Source organism: Sebastes fasciatus, chromosome 16 (assembly GCF_043250625.1).
Source record: "Sebastes fasciatus isolate fSebFas1 chromosome 16, fSebFas1.pri, whole genome shotgun sequence".
In the NCBI taxonomy this organism is placed as follows: domain Eukaryota; kingdom Metazoa; phylum Chordata; class Actinopteri; order Perciformes; family Sebastidae; genus Sebastes; species Sebastes fasciatus.
The window spans coordinates 23726227-23744456 of NC_133810.1; the positions used below are offsets into that span (position 1 = coordinate 23726227).

General features: G+C 41.4%; 1 protein-coding gene across 1 annotated transcript; it reads left to right on the top strand.

Annotated features, from left to right (window-relative positions):
• The first annotated feature begins 4699 nt into the window (after positions 1 to 4699).
• Positions 4700 to 15925, top strand: LOC141753224 (uncharacterized). The gene is made up of 4 exons (XM_074611677.1): positions 4700 to 5231; positions 6354 to 9665; positions 11561 to 11635; positions 15304 to 15925. The coding sequence occupies exons 2-4, from the start codon at positions 6424 to 6426 to the stop codon at positions 15521 to 15523; spliced, it is 3537 nt and encodes a 1178-aa protein (XP_074467778.1). The 5' UTR covers positions 4700 to 5231; positions 6354 to 6423; the 3' UTR covers positions 15524 to 15925.
• The last annotated feature ends 2305 nt before the right edge of the window (positions 15926 to 18230 follow it).

Here is an 18230-nt window from a genome sequence, read left to right on the forward strand (position 1 = left end):
GGTCAGCAACAAATCAGCACATTCAAAGTTGGCAAGGATTCAAGGATACATGTGGAACTTCATCTTTTCCTCCATTTGAACCACGCATTTTCATTTTTAATGATGTCTAGGAAGAAAAAGAGGAACAGTTGATGTATGTGCCACGAGCTCCATCTGTCTGTGGACTGGAGAAATCATTAATGCACACCTCCCTGCTGTACCTCCTCCAGGAGTCCATCTCCGCAGCAATACTGACACCTACTGGTGAAAGCTGAGACTGACAACTGACCCATATTGTTCATATTCTATAACATGATGGAAGAAGTGTGTAAGAAAAAAGAATAATGGGTAACAATTATCAGACACATTTATTTGCTTTTTGTGTAAGTTTGGGTGAAACAACCTCTCATAATTTCACATTCTAAATTGTTTATGGTTTTGCTAATTAAATGCATGACTATGAATGTAACAAACAAACATACAGGACATTTTGCACATTTTTTTAAATAAATAAAATGCTCGTATCCCCTATCCAGTAATCCCTGTTTTCAAAAATAACTCCAAACTAAAATTGAACTCCAGTAAAAACTTGTTAGTGTTATCTGTTTGATGTTCATCTGCTCCTTAGTGACAATTTCTTTTTTTAATGCAGCTTTAAATGAATGCGAAATCCTGTTCCTTCATTCAGCTCTTACATTCCATATTACAGTTGTATGAAATGCTTTTGAACTTGACAATATTTTAAATTGCACCAGCAACATTGCAAACATGAATTTGACTGAACCATGAAAATGGCAGCCGTTATGTGAAAACGCACTATTCAATTATTTCATGCTATACGTTACAATTCTGGTGAAATTTATCACAAGAAACCTCTCCAATCTTGTGTGATTACAGAGAACTTTTTTTTGTAAACCAGTAGTTATCTTGCAAACAAAGGAATGCCTTGCCATTGCAAAAAAGAAAATTTCAACAAAGTGTTTCAACTCATATTTGATGGTAGCATCACTTAATGCGAATAGAATTAAAAAGAAATAGCTATCACGATGAAACACAATTATCTTGTATTACAAGTTTTCTGAAAATTTGTGTTGAAATGTGCAAATGAGGCATTATCATATCAAATATGCGCTAATTTAAATACATTTCTAGAACAAAAATCTGAACATTGAAGGAAGCCAGGTTAAAAATTCTTGTTTCATTTCGTTGACATATTAGAATCAAGGTTTTTTTTTTTTTTTTTTTACCAAGGGTACTTTGGATATCTCTTTTTAATTGTTTTCTTTCTTTTTTTAATCATTTTTTAAATTATTAATTAATAATTTAATGTTTTTTAGGAATAAAATGTTCTATAAATAATAGGGTAACATTTTCAACTTATAGATATCCCCATGAAACTTCCCCAGTTGATTACTTACATTAAGACAATTCTTTGTTGTATTACAAGTTTTCAGAAATGTTTAAATATGCAAATGAGGCCTTATCTAATGCTAACTTTCGTTGAATTGAGGAGAAATCTACAGATCCGAATAGACAAAGTAGTAAAATAAACACCTAAATGTGTATTTTGGGTCTGAAAGAACACGTTATGGATGCAAAATAGCCCAAAATCTCACTGTTAAAATGTCAAGCAACTGCAGTAAATGCAATACATGAACATGTATACTGTAGGTAGGTACAATTTCTGCCTTCCTTATTGAATTAACCCGTAATCTGGTGTTTTTAGCTTCACCTAGACTGAAGCCACTCATTATCAGCCCATTGGCACTGCTGTAACTGATGAAGAAGACTCTTAAAGTGATAAAATAAAGGAAACATTACTAACATTTATCCACTTCTCTGAAGAAGAACAAACTATTAGGTTGAGTAAATGCAAAACACACACAACTCTTACGGTGACAGTAAAACTGTTTTGCCTTGTGATTAAGGCACAGTAGACATTTTCCCTGATACAATATTGTGTAATCACCTTGAGGCTATGGAACAATTTGCTATTCACAAAGTCAGCCTGGTGTTCCCCAGGGCTGCAGTGATGGAATATGAGTGCAATCTACTGAACTCAGCACACTAAAGTATGAACCTATTTCAGTGCAGTAACAGTATTCATTACTGATAACTGCTGTCAAATTTTATAATCCACCTGCTATTTGAGAAGATTCTTTCTCAAAACAAATGATGTGGAAATGCTTTAAACATTTATATTTTCTATTACTTTAAACTACAAGAAAGTAGAAAGATATTCTTGTTTCCATGGAAGTAATCAGTAGCAAAGCGATGTAGCTCGAACATAACCTTCTCTAAAGTGAACTAGGACTGATATAACTGATGTTAACTACTTTAAATTGGTCTATAAAGTGAAGCCGTTGTCCATGCCCTTCTCTATATTCTTGTAAATTTCTCTTTAACGACCAGACTTTCATTTTTGAACAGACGTTAAAAAGCGCTTTCCACTCCCTTTAATCTGAGGCAGAAAGGTTACTCTAATTAAAGTCAGACATATGACTGTATTATTGATTCACGAGTGGGTTCTATAAATCCAGAAATTGCCATGTATATCTGTCATACAGCGGCTTTTGATCATGAAGTTTGAAAAGACTTTCACTGACGTGACGTTAATTAGTACTGAATGTTATTTTCACACAAGTTCTCAAACAGACTCTAACTTTTATTCTCTGTTAAAGCACAGAAGAATAATTCAATGTGACAGAGCTCACCGTGGGACAGTTTGGTACAGAGGGCTGTACTTCCACTGCTGATCACTCTAATCAAGAGTGCAGTAAATTAGCCCAGAGTCACACTATGGATAACTGAAATTTCCCATGCACTGCAGTCCGTTTATTTTTGATGGAAATACTGTTTGAAAGGAATTTATTTCTGCATCTCTTAGCTGGTAATTGCTTTGGATTGAACTGTTTAGGTTCATATTTTAATGATTTCTACACAACAGAGATTGCCTAATTCATGTGTTTCACTAAATTTGCCCTTATCATCATATGGCATGTATTTATCTGCCTGTTTATGTATCTCCTTTTTTCTATTAGTTGCATTATTGTTTACTTTAATCATTGTTGGAAAGAGCTTGATGCACAACAACATGTAATAAACTACGATGTGTGTGAGACTTATCCCCAAAAACAATGTTGGTCAGAGAAATTAAATAGCTAAATTTACAAAACTTGAAGCCCTTGCCAGCTGATAAGACCGTTATCAGGTCATTAAATGGGGCATTATCACTGGTTATAAGCCTCATAGATGCGGATCAGTAGACCCACTAGTAGGTGTTGTCATCTATTCGCATGGTTGATCACTGAAAGAAGGAATAAATCAAACGACAGCGACCTCTAGTGACCGTAGTAATTATGACAGCGGAAGTGAAGCACTGTAGTGCGACATCCCAACTCGTCACATACGGAAGCTTTGTCAGGCCCCTTGGCATCATTTTATTTCTGGCATCAAAACCTCTCTAATTACCATTGGCGTCATTTTAGGTTAAGGCAACAAACCCTTTAGTTAGGTTTAGGAAAAAACTACATGGTTGGGCTTAAAACTACTATGTTTGTTAAGTGAAAATGAAATTGAAAGTTGTGAACATGGGACACGAACGAACAGCTGATTGTAACGAGAAAGTGAAACTTAACACACGGGACACGAACAGCGGTCTCCTGGATGAAAGCCTTGTGTTTGTTGGGCCAATCCAACTCCCTTCCCACTCGCCATTAGTACATCTTTCCGTTCTTTAAACTACGTCACTACAGTCACTCCCGGTGCACTTCCTTGAAGCGTTTACTGTTGCCACGGATGGGTTTACATTGTAGTTTCATACCGGCGTTAAAGGGTGCCCTGTGCGGCGGTATCACGTGCCGACGGCCATCACAATGCTCGGTATTTGACGCCCTGGGAATGAGAACGGTAAGCTGGTAGTGGTTGGGGACGATGGGTGAGACACAAAACACAGGGATTTCACCAAGAAGACCAGGGTCCGCCTACCATGTGAAACCAACAAGGAGTAGTTATCTCTGTGTTCACAAGTTGCACTTTAACTTTTGAAACATAGTTATTATAAGCCAAAAACTTAAGTAAGTGGTGTTGTTGCCTAAACCTAAAGAAGCCTTCTTGTTTTTGTTCAAAACGTACCGTTTCATTCACTGTTACGTATTAGAATGTGTTGCTTTTAAGTTTTGCATACACTTTTACAATGTAGTGGGTGTAGCAGGTCCCTACTGACCCACATTTATGAGGCTTATAACGACTGATAACGCACATTTAGCACTGAGCACAGTCGAATCGGGTGCCCTTGCTGTCACTCGTACACACTAGCCTCAGAATACATACCCAAAGGTATGGCTACAGTCACAATGTTAAACACCACACTTACTTTTGTATAAAACAAATCCAGCTTCATATCTGTACAGATAATATGCAACAGTATACGAGTGAAATTAATAATGTCCTGATAGCAGTGATAGTCTTGAGATACTATAAATGTTCATGTTTAAAAATACAGCTGGGGTGAAATTAGTTTCTACCTGTCATTTAGATCTATTGCCTCCTCCGACTACTACAGCTTTGTTTACATTTGCATTTTCTTTCACAATTGTTGTCAGTGCGCGTCCCTGCTTTTTAACTTGCATGGTAATTTACACACAGTCCCTACCCCACTGATGCAAGTCACTTCCTCTCTCTCCCTCTCTCTCTCTCTTTCTCCCTCGCTCCCTTTTTCTTTCTCCACCCGGCTGTAGACCAGGATACATGAATGCTGGGAGGGAGGATAGTGGCAGAAATAAGAGAGAGGGGGAGAGGAGAGAAAGAGAGCGAGAGAGCGAGAGAGAGAGAGAGAGAGGAGGAGGAGGTAAAAAGGCAAGACATAGTAGGACAGAGAGTGTTGGAGGGGCAGCATACTGTATCATACTGCTGTGTTGTGATTATGGAGTGAGCATGGTAGCAGCAGGACCAAAACAAGAGGAGAAGGGGATACAGAGAGGACACGGCTCGGATCAATGAAAGGTAGATTAGTTCAGAATCTGAGCGTTATAGAAAAAGAGGGGCTCATTAAAGCAGCACTGCTATGCAGGACTGAACTGCCTGCAGACTCCTGTGAGTTTTGAATTCTACCACCAAGGGATTTGAAATATGAAGACAAAGTCACTCCAAACCTTGAGGATCTATGAGGACATACAAGCGGAAGACTAACTCCTGACATTTGGACTCAAGAAAACAAGACGTCTTGCAGCAGGAGCAAGCAAACAACTCAGGTATGCCTGCCAAAACACAATCACAAAAACACATTAGGTAGCAGTTGTGCAGAAGCCAGAAACTGCTCTTTAGTCCTGATCATCTAAAAAAGTGTGTGTTACTGCAAGAGCATGTACATTTCTGTGTATTCCCCCAACAAAGGGGGATTTAATGGTGTATTAACAGGGCAGGACAGTTGTCACTTATAGCATTTTAGAAGGTGGAAAGAGACACTTGACTGAACATGAGAATGACACGCCAACCACAATAATAGTCCCCACAGGTGTAGATGACGAAATGTTCTTTTTGCAATTTTGACATCCCTAGGATGAAGGCTGCTGGCGAGGATGGAGAGGAGTGAAGGGAGCCTTGTCAGAATGTGTTTGCATGTCATAAATGAAGGCTTGCAAGCACAACACATTCACACTCACTGTATTTTTAATAAATTAAAATGCCTGTTCAAATGCAAAACTCACACAATGTCGCCCTATTGTTGTCTACCGAACAGTTGTTGTGTAAATCATTAAAATGACCTCTTGCACACACACGAAAACTGGCACATATGACTTCACGGATGGCATAGACTCGCACACACACACACCTCTGTGAAAGGGTGTTCCAGTGAAATGCACACAAAGCTTAATGAGGTCTATAGCATCAGTGTGTGTATACATTATGGCCTCTTTCCAAGGTGAGCTGAATGTGGAGGACAACAGAGTGCTCGCTATGACAAACAGTTCAATGAGAGAGGAGAGGGTTTCGAATCTGATGCCACAAATAAATTATTCTTTGCGCTGTCAGACATTGAGAGGGGATCTGTGCGGTATGTTTGAAATGCTAATATAATACTTGTTTTTTCACAGCCACAGCCTTTTTCTTATTATCAGCATTAACTGATTCTCATTTCTTATCCAGTCACACCATGTCGGGAAAGTTTAAAAGTGAGACCCATAATTGTTTTCCGTCTTATCTCAAATCTGCAATTGATTTTTTGACAACCCTAGTTATCCTTCATTTCTGCGGTATCGAAGCAGTTCCTTGTCTCAGCTCTAGCTCTGTGCATTGTTTCAACTTGTCCTGCTTACTCATGGATTTCTCTCACGGCACCAATCTCACTGTTGTTTCCTCTGTTACTTTTTTAGACGGATGTAATGGTGTGGAAACGTCGCCGCTCTCTCGTATTATCAGACTTTTGAGTCAGCCGGACGAGGGATGGGGAGACGAGCGGCTGACCTGACAACTTCGGTTCCAGTTTTAGGCGTTCCTGCCCTGGTTGGAGCGCGTGGCTGGAGGACGACGGGAGGAGACCGAAGCGGAGGAGCCCTGCTGCAGACGTGGGGGCCTCAGTGCAGCATCGGTGTTCAGACGTCCCCGGGGATAAGCAGACTATCCACCCAGCACGGCGCGCAGCTAACTGATACGCTCTCGACACCATCAGATAACATTGCTCAAACATCCAAGAGCTATATTACCAGGGAAACGGAGTACAGGGAGATACTACTGCTAACAAAGAGTGACAAGGAGAAAAGTGCTATTTTAAAACAAAAAAGTGGGGAATCCAAGACAAAAAAGGAAGTGACTTTCAAAGCACTTGGAGGTGAGGCCTCTGAGGATGTGGCCTGCAGTCAGAGGAACAGTTGTGGGACTTATTGCTATGCCAGGGCAATCAAGACCAACCCACACTTCGCAGTAACCAACGTCAGGCCTAAATTGAAACCTGCAGCCCGCTACACCAACGGCAGCGTGGTCGATTCGGAGGCGATCGGTGGAATTAGCGTTCACAACGATGAAACAGAGCCTGTTAAGAGTGCAAACTCTCGCGGAAGAGATCAAACCAGACTGCAAGGTCATTATGCAGAGCGGTGTGGGAAGACGCTGCTGTTATCTGCCTCCCGACCTTTCGGTGTGACACAAAAAATATGCAGCCATTGCGGCGGCAGACAGTCTGTGACCACCGGGGTCGCGACTTTGGGGGAGAAAAGCTCTACTGCTGATGCCTGTCTTGGAGAGAAACCGTTAAAGTCGGCCCTCGCCTCGCTCTCGCTCTCGCCTACCACACATGTTCAGACGCCGATGCCGAGCCATCATGAAGAGAGCATCACAAACAGAGACAAAAGGACACACATTACTGTCAGTCCACAACTGTTATATTTCAGTGAAGAGCTACAGTATGGAAAAACAACTCACCCAGCATGCCCAGTGCACTCTAGAGGCAATTTGGTCACTTTATCACAGACACATGCTGCCAGTGATGCAACATCCCCTCAACCCACCACCATCCTACATGCTAAAACCATCACTGTCACTAAAGCAACTATTGAAACAAGACAAGAGGACGCCAGCGTAAAATCTTTTGCAAAACCGCTGTCCCAGGGCGGTAAGATCCCCCGACCAACAAGTCTCGCGTTGACTCCGCAGATGGCCACAGCTACCAAACCAAACAACCCACATTCACACACTTATCCCAAGCAACTCCAAATATCACAACACAACTCTACGACACATAACGTGCCTCAAAGTGTGTGCGTGTCCGTGCACGCTGCACCCGAAAATATTCTGTCGCCACCTTCTCGTTCGTACGCTACAGCCACGGGAGGCGGAAACATGTCCATTACCAATGTAACGTCTTCAACCTCACTGACGTCCACCGAAAGTGTACCCGCTAATGTTGCTAATCCTCAACGTGAAGCGCATGCAGCACGAGCAGCAACAAATACAACTGATAGCCCACCAATGACAACTAAAAGTCCCATCTTATCACCGGCAGCCAATGCATTAGACCCCATTCATAAACCGGAAACAACTGCACAACCTACACCTGCAAGTCCACCACAAACCTCACAAGATCCAGTTCAAGCACCACAAGACAAGCCACCCCCAAACATCGACAAAGCATCTTTTATTGGCACTGCAATGAACTCAACTGTATTCCCTACACCACACACAACTGTGCCACATCTCAGCACTGTTGTCCCACAGAGCACTTTGCATCATAACTCAGCATCTAAACATAAATCTGCGGCTGCACAAATTCGCCTATTTCATCCAAGCTGTTCCAATTCTGAACCTGCACTCCACGTCTCCGCGGCATCTCTAAACGCAACGCAGAGCGCGGCGAAACCCCTAGACTCCAGAGCTAGGTTGCCTTCGAGTGCGGCTCCCAGTACCACATCTACACGCAGCAGCACTCCATACAAAAATAAAGCCCTCAGGTATTCCTCAATCAATCTGAAAAATGTGCCACCCACGGCCTCCGCCTCTTCATCTGCATTGACAGGAAACCAAAGTAGCGTCTGCGCATCAGGTATGACTTCACTTCAATCAGCAGACGCAATGCAACACAGCAAAGAGTTTAGTCGTATTGAGGCGCCTCGCGTAAATCGACATGATCGCACGCGAGCAACAGACAGCAGAACTCAGACCGGTAATGAATCTGGTGTTGTTTCCTATCAGGACTCCACAACAACTCCAGTTGTGTTATCTGAGCCGCTAAATGTGTCAAAAAATCATAACAAAGCCAGTGATGCAAGCCCCCACAATCCTAAATCAACCAATACTGAATCATCATATACTGATGAAAACAAATCTAATGGTAATCTACTCAATGAATTAGTTGTGCATGAGCCAAATGACCATGAAAATTCAAATCTGTCCCAGGTCACCAACCTTCAGAATTACATTTCCCTAATTAAGTCGAGCAGCTCTTGTCTGCAGGGCCGCGTAAACACAGAACAACAACGGCTCGCACATTGTCAAGGATACACAGACGCAGAGCATGAGGGACACTGTGCTGCATGCCCACCAGTAAAAACAGCCCAGGAGACAGATTCAAATACAGAACAGTTCGCCTTGGGAGTATCAGTCAGCCGTGCAAATATTAAACTTAAATCCAATGCAGATAAACAGACACTTCCCAATTACCCAACACCCTCTGCACCCAAAGCACAAACAAACTGTGAGCCCACTATGTCATCACTTGAAAACACTAGTGCACACCCCATCGCCGAATCTTTAGTCCACCAAAACCCTGATGCTTCATCGCCACCGCCAGCACACACAAGCCCAGAGCTTTCATTTACTGCACCAGCCCCATTTCACAGCGAGGGAGAGCCTTGCACGCACACTGGCCCTGAATGTAACTCCATATTGCCGTCATCAACAATGCACTCGGCGTCCCTTCCCCGCCTCCTCTCCTGCGAGGCAGAAGCAATCGTCAGACCGGATTCAAAGTTTAGCCCCGCCCCTCGGCCGTGCCCAGAGGACGCCAGCCTGGATCACTCCCACCCAGCTGCTGCGGCCCTGTTGCTGCCTCCCTCCCCGCGGTGCTGCAAATCAGCTGCCCTACAGCAGAGGCTGGAGACCGTGGAGGCCAGCCTGGCGGCCAATAAGGACAGGATCACCACTCTGCTTAACATTATCCATGACCTGGAGACGTGCCAGACTCCCACCAGCGGGTAAGAGGAGGTGTGAGGGTGTGTGTGTCTCTGTATGTGTATGGTAGGGTATGTGAAATGACTCCTCTAGTGAAAACATTACTCTTATGTTACATATAGACTTGCTTATTAAACATTTAACTTACAGTTTCACTATAATATATAAAACCTGCAGGGTAAGATATGACTAAATTATTAATATACTCTAAATTCAATCCGATACAGGTAGGCTATATCTCTTTGCCAGACTTTAGTCGAGGGAATTACCTTAAAAGCTGTCCCGCAGTGCTGATCTTTGACTTTCCAGCGAGGCATCACTTACATTTACTCGAACCACTCGGAGGCTTTGCAATTCATTGGCAAACCATATTGATTTTCAATCTAAAAAAAAAAAAAAATGTGTGTTTGTTTAATTATATGTATGATTATTCATCCATAGTTCAGTGGAGAAACTACTGGTTACTTTGATGGCAATAACAAACCATATACAACAGAAAACCAGACATACTATATAGGGTAGAAAGTTTTGTTTTAAAGGACCAGCGTGTAACATTTCGGAGATCTATTAGCAGAAATGGAATATTCATAACTATGTTTTCATTAGTGTGTAATCACCTGAAACTAAGAATTGTTGGGTTTTTCGTTAGCTTAGAATGAGCCCCTTCATATCTACATAGGGACCCAGTGTTGAATGTTTCTACAGTCGCACGGAACGGACAAAACACTGACTCTAGCGAGAGCCTTTCATATTTTTAGGATAAGGCCACCGTAGTTCTCCGACACGCTTGTGAAACTGCGGTAACGTAAGCCGCAGAGTGCAAAACAGTGGTATCGCCAGCTGCCATCTGAGCAAGGCGAACGGCGTTGCCACGGTTTTGCACTCGGTGGTTCACATTGAAGCAGTCTTGGAAAGGGAGGAGTGAGCGGAGCGGTACTCAGTTGGTTGCAATCTGCAACCACACCACTAGATGCCACCAAATCCTACACACTGTACCTTTAATCAACAGACATCAGTTTTGTTTTACACCTATATTTAGTTGTACAAATAACAAAGTGACAGATTATCGCAGTGCATGGTTGATATTTGGTCATCCTGCCTGGTGCATTGAAGAAAAAATATATATAATCTGCGCAACACTGTTTTCCTCCAAAATGTAATTGTTAAATACGTTAAAAAATGTTTTACAAAATGAATATAATTTGGAAGAGATATGGTTCATGTTCTAGAGTTCATTTAGATGCAGGAAATTGTGTGCCACTTTGTTGAACACTAACTTTCTGCTGACACTGAACTAGTATCCACAGTGGAAATAAAGCCAAAACAAATTATGATTTGTACCATTTATTACATACACTATGATGATGTTGCACAAATACCTTTCGAAGGCGAACATACTGTCCAGATGTCATGAAGCTGGCTCTGTGGCCACAATAAACGTGCTATAAATCAGGGGTCGCAGTGTGATGATGTGAAGTCTTAACATTGTTTGTAACAAGTTTGCAAACAGGTCTGTGAATGTGTGCCTGAGTGTGACAGAAACCTACTTGGGCATTTCAAGAGGGCACGTCTCGGAGAGATTTATTTAGCCATCGAACTCTTCTGGGACAAATGACGGGAATTAAAACCGCCTCCTGGCAATGTGTCTCTGTCAATCATTCTCATCCAACTATGGTGCGCTAATAAGTTGTGACTGCCTCTGAGGTCATGTTTCAGAATAACCAACTCCTAATAACCGACTGATGCCTGACATAATGCACGTTATACAGCTCATTGCAGCCATTCAACAGCAGACTGAATGAATATCAGACAGAAAGGATGAGTGGAGAGAATATTAAATAAGTGAATCTGAAAGGATGAGAGTTTTTGAAGTTGCCCTTAGTTACCGTATGCAATCTCATACTTTCTTTTATTCTAGACGGCGATGCTATAAAACTGGACAGGACCTCAAAAACTGCTCAACCTGCCAGAAGACTGCTTGTATTGTCTACAGGTGAGATAACAGTGAAATTGACATTGAAATTGTGCCTGCATGCAGTGTTTGAACTAATAAATGATCAGAGCAGCTCTAGAATTCAGCTCTTTCCCAAATATAAAACTATGGTTGGGTAATATCATGAATATACAGTATAGTGTGATATTGCTTTGTGTTAGTAAGGCTGCATTCACACCAGATTTGGTTCTGTTGCGAAAACGCAAATCCTCCTATTCATTTTGAATGGGTGTAGTGGGTTGTGGCACTGGCTGCCGTAGCTGGGGCTGCGGTTGCGGCGGTTGCGTCTGTGGCGGTTGCGTCTGCGGCGGATGCGGATGCGGTGGATGCGGATGCGGTGGATGCGAATACGTCTGCGGCGGATGCGTCTGTGGCATCTGCGTCTGTGGCGTCTGCGTCTGCGGCGTCTGCGGCGTCTGCGTCTGCAGATTTGGTTCTGTGGCGAAAAAGCAAGTCCTCCCATTCATTTTGAATGGGTGTAGTGGGTTGCGGCATCGGCTATGGCATCGGCTGCGGCATCGGCTGCGGCTGCGGCATCGGCTGCGGCATCGGCTGCGGCATCGGCTGCGGCATCGGATGCGGCATCGGCTGCGGCATCGGCTGCGGCATCGGCTGCGGCTGCGGCATCGGCTGCGGCATCGGCTGCGGCATCGGCTGCGGCATCGGCTGCGGCTGCGAAAAAACGCAGTAGCCTGTGGCAGAAAAGTAGAAACAGCAACAACTTTTGGAGAAACACTGTGGTGGCTACCGGCGATCCAGAGTTATATAACCCAGCCATGAGGGAACAAAAGATGTTGTCAATGGGTCATTAAAGTGATTCTCCCAAATCGCCGCACAACCCTGTGGCGAATCATCATATCAGGTGTGATGATGAAGATACACCAAATCCGGCCAACAAACGGAAAGATGTGGCGGAACCCAAAAAGGTCTGGTTTGCTCAGGCCAATGGGCAGATAAAATATATTTCTGAAAACATCTTAGGCGAGATATAGGCATTACAGTAACATAATCTTGATTCATATATAGATCGGAGTTTCGCAAGCATTCTGCCTTGCGATGGATGGACCTCATTTGCATAAAGCTGAGGTAATGAATACGGTCCGTCGACTTCACATACGTCAATGGATTTGGTATATTTCCACCTTCAATGCTCCTTGGTGCTGATAATAGGCTCGAGCAGGAAGTCCTCATTTAGATTAAGTGAAAATGTGTCTGGGCTAGAGATATTGGGACGTGAGATATTTTCAAAAGGAGATTAAGAAAACAATTAAAATGAAATCAATATTTTAGAACGACATTCCGTTTAATAGACATATTATGAGCTGCCACAGGATAAGTGCTTATATGCCTATTACTTAGAAACAAAAATAAATGTAACTGAAGATGGATTTCCATAAACAACAGTGAGACCATGCGTCACTTCATCCAAGGGCAATTTCAAAATATAGGTTATATTTAAAGATATCTGTGGGCTTAAGACACACAATTCAACAAAGTTGAGCCCATTTGCCATTTCAGTTGCCAAGCAGTTCTCTGCCAGCCGGTCCACTTCACTTCACTGGAAATTAATGACTTACTGTATGGGCAGCTTACCAAATGAAAAGCTCTGTACTGCTCATTTGTTTCTCACTCAGAATACATAGGGAGATTACATTTTCCCCTCTGAGCAAATCATAAATCTTTTTTGAAAAACACTGTCAAATTTAACCACTGACTGTATGACTGACTCCATCTATTCACACAGCAGATTTATAGAGATTGAGATGCACTCTCTGAAATTTAAGCTAGGAAAGAGGAAATGGTGCCAGAGCAGCCTGCACGATATATTTATAAAGACCTTGGTTTTTGGGCGTCGCCATCTTGTTTTTTTGCAACCAGAAGTGACATGAGCGGGTGATGCTAAGTACAACCGAACGCTGAATAAGACATTTTTAGGCAACCAAAATGTTAAATTAACTTTCATGAACTGAAAACACAGTGTGAAAGGGTTCTAAGACAAAAACACGTACAACTCCCACACCGGACAACGCCATGGTAGCGACCTGTCAATCACAAGGTAGCCAAGCCCTAAAGCATACTCTGCTTTATGGTCTATTTGACTCTAAATGGGACCATCATTTACTAAATGAACATCATGCTGTATTGAAGAAGACTTGAAACTAGCGATTGAGACCATAAACTCATGTTTACAATATTTACTGAGGTAATAAATCAAGTGAGAAGTAGGCTCATTTTCTCATAGACTTCTATACAATCAGACTTCTTTTTTTGCAACCAGAGGAGTCGCCCCCTGCTGGCTATTAGAAAGAATGCAAGTTTAAGGCACTTCAGCATTGGCTTCACTTTTCAGAACCGAAGGTTGCCACCTGGGTTATATACTGTATAAATAAATATTTTAGCAGAACAGGTAAGCTGTAAGAGGTGGGTGAATTTATCTAAAGTAGCCTTATGTTAAAATGAGACATTTGCCATTTTCATATTTTCATATCCTGCAGCAATTTTAAGTAATTTGAATTTAAAGGTAAAACTGTAATTTTCATTTAATTAAGGGTCTTATTGATAAAAATTTTACATAAATGAATATTTAAAAAAACAAAATAATACATACAGAGCATTTAGAAAGGTGCTGAATAAAAAGTATGGCTTTTCCTAAAAAGAAAATTATGATTCTGAATTAATCATGTAAAAACTTTTGGCGGGTCCAAAATTAATGTTTTGATAATCTCTGTGGAAGATATCTGACGTTTGGTTCCCACTTCTAACAAGGCTTGTGAGCCAATAGTAAAACAACATTGGTATATCACGCGATATCTCTGGGTCGTCAGTTAGTGTGGAAAAAATGGATAAAATGGCTGAGATTGACGGTAAGTGCCTGGCAACGACTTGTTGTGAAGTAAATGCAATGGAACTGCACCTTTAAAGACAGATAATGACAGACTTTTTAATACATACACAGTACCTTGCCAATTCTGTTGAAGATGTAGTGTATGAAGACTTATCATGCAAGAGCGGTTAACTCTATTATTCCAACTTTGATCTTCGTTTGCACCCATTAACTGAAATGTTGCATCAGCTGGAGGCAATAGAAAAATAATAAAAAAAACAATTGTCCCAGAAATACTGTATTTGAAAGGATGCTAAGAAATCTCAGCCTTCTCATTATCTTTTGAGGGGAAAAAAATGCCTCGTGCTCTACAAAGCCAAACCTAAAACGGTCTTTATCTTGAAATATTCAAAACATTCTTCTTGGTCCACTTATTTTCAAAAAACGCTTTTGCATGACAAAAGATGTTACGTAAGTTGATTTGCTGACTGGTGTGTGTGTGTGTGTTGGCGCCTGGTCCTTAAAGGCCAAGTGGAAGATAAGGAAATTTGAACAAGACGTGTGCACCTTCAGAAAAAAATAAAAGGATACCCTGCCGGGGAATGTCTTCCTGCCTGGACCAATCAACCACTTTGAAATCTGACAAGTACGGAGCTTCCCACATGAGTACCGCAAAGTGAACTGTAAAAGATTGATGCATCATAGAAAAATAACCTGCAGATTTGACAAACAAGCATTCATTTGCATTCTTTGACAAGAGCTGAATTTGTTACATTTTGTGTTGTTTCATATCTGTATTGTTTGGAGGTTTTATTAAATTTGGGCTGCATGTCTGTCTGTCCAGTGTGGAGTACGACTTCAGGCAGCAGGAAAGACGCTTCTTGGAGGTTCTGAATCATTCAACAAGAGGGAATAATACTTTCTCCGTGCACCTATCCCAGCCCCTGAACTTCAACCTGCTCAGAAACGCCATCATTAAGAACTTAACAAAGTCAAAGGTGAGAAGCAAAAAGCTGTGCAAGACCCTGTTCAAATGGCTGCCTAGGAAAATCCAGCAAGTGTAGACCTCTACCTGTGTGCTGTTTAACGAATAGCCATGAGCCTGTGTTACAAGTGACCAGCAGAAGCCTTTGCAGAGGACTCTTGCTGTTCCTTTCCTACCCATAGAATGAGATGACTCTGAATTACCCAGTAGAGTCCCACTCTCCTGCACATTGTCAAAGCTAATAAACATGATTTTGTACTCAAATTTGCCCCCGATCTTTGTGACCTTCAGCTAGATCACCCATAAGGAATTCTTTATTTCCCTTTTGAAATTTAATGTTATTTTGTTGTCAATATGCCTGCTTGAAGGGATAGTTTGGGTGTTTTGAAGTGGGGTTGTATAAGGTACTTATCCATAGTCATTATATTACCTACAGTAGAAGACAACTTGGAGAAGCGGACAGGATTACCATCACAGAACCAAAGCAATGTACTGCTGAAAACGTGTTTTCGCCACCTAAAAGAAAGTCTCACCTAAAAATATCTGTTTAAGTGTACGCTATATTTAGAATATTTTCACCGCTTTACCTTGCTGTCAGACATCCCTTTCCAACGGGTAACTAGCTGTTGCATCCATAGCTCGCCAAAAGCCACCAGACTCCATTGAAAAAAACTGTAATTTTAACCTCACAGAACACAAGGTTTGCTGGTCTACCGCTGCCTCGATTGGTTAGTTTTTTTTGTGCTATTGTGTGACTTTAGTGAATCAGAACTAACCAAAGTCACACAATAACTCAAACTAACTAACCGATCGAGGCAGCGGTCGACCAGCAACTCCTGTGTTCTGTGAGGTAAAATTACAGTTTTTTTTAATGGAGTCTGGTGTCTTTGGTGAGAGATAATGGCTTCAGTTCTGCGTCAGAAACATAGACTGTATAGCTGTCTCACAGCAAGATAAACCAACAAAGATATTCTAAATATAGCATACACTTTTCTTCTTTTTTTTTAGATGAGCCTTTCTTTTAGGTGGCTAAAATACGTTTTGCTGCCGGCCCTGTCCACAGCAGTACATTGCTTTGGTTCCGTGTGGTAACTCCTGTCTGTTTCTCCAAACTGGGGGCGGTCTGACTGTCATCTACTGTAGGTAATACATTGACTATGGATAAGTACCTCATACAACCCCACTTCAAAACACCTTAACTATCCCTTTAAATTTGATGGCTAACCACAGCCACATATTTCTTTATCTGACATTTTGTTCCGCACTATTATGATTAATGCACTATGAGTTCCACTTAATGTCTCATTTACCCTTCAAATTGTCCCCCTTACTGTACCTGCTTCTCTTCAAACTAAATGTGCAGTATCAAACAAGTTTTCGAATGGAATCATTTTGAAATGCAAAAATAAATCAGAATTTACTGACTATTTATTTGTCTGTAATTCTGTTCATTTGTCTTGAGCTTTGTTTAATTCTGAATGCTCAACTTGCCTTTGTACCGTCAATGAATGAGATGAAGAACATTTTCAGCTGAGACGCACACCTTCAGCGCATCTAAACCTTTTCACAACTGCAAACTAGCTCCTAAATAGAGAAACATTCATTACGCCTTTGCCAATTGTGCTGATGGTCTCCAAATCCCCAAACAATCTGAACCTCATAAAAGGTTTCTGGGTAAAACAATGACATGACGAAAGGCTGCAATGAAGCGTGAGTCACAATCCAAACGTCCATGTGCACATGCACATGCACAAACCCAGGAACACACAGGCACTTAGACATAAGAAGCGAACTGCAGCAACATGAAACAAAACCTCGTGGATGGTTTCATAATGAAGCTTTCATAAACTATCAATGCAATGGGAACATGAGATTTAGAGGATTTGGGATAAAAGTTTATGAGCCAGGAACACATAAACAGTAAGCCAAGCAAAGATTGTGATATTGCCTTTTGAGCAGGAAATACTTGGCTCACTGGAATGGACGAGACCATAATCAATTTAATCAATTACACCTGTGTTTACCCTGCAATTACATGTCCAAATGGCTGCTGTTTAAAGGGCCTAATGTAAGTGACTGGGGGCTTTTAACAATGCATTGATGTACGACGGAGTATTAGGGCCACATTGAGGGAAGAAAAAAAAAAATCTGAGATTTCAAGAATAAAGTCAGAATATTACGAGAATAAAGTCATAGGTTTACGAGAAAGAAAGTCAAAATATGATGAGAATAAAGTCACAAGTTTATGAGAAAAAAGTCATACTATTATGAAGTAGTAATTTTACGTGCTATTTTAGAGGGGAAATAGAGCAGCATGCCGCCTGTATGAAAATGAGGAATGTGATGCATCTTGTGAAGTTATACTTAGTATAGCTTTCACAAATAACAAAATACTTAATCTTTTGGCACATCAGCACCACGTTATCATAAGTATAAGGACCTTGAAAAGATTGTGCAAGAAACTGCGTTTATTCTGTAGAAAGAACCACACGGACCTGGGGGAAATGGCCTCTTTTGTGGAGGAGGAAATTACTCTTTTCCTCGTAAAGTTATGACTTTATTCTCGTAATATTACGACTTTTTTTCTTGAAATATGACTTTATTCTCTCTTTTTTCCCCTCAATGTGGCCCTAATACTCCGTCATATGAATGCATACAGAGCTGCAATATTCAGATAATGACCAACAATTCTTATGTAACTGAAAAGAGGAAAAAAAAGAAAGAAAGAAAGAAATAACTCAAATGATTTTGCACATCAAAGTCTGTTTAAAGGTCTTGGAGAGTAG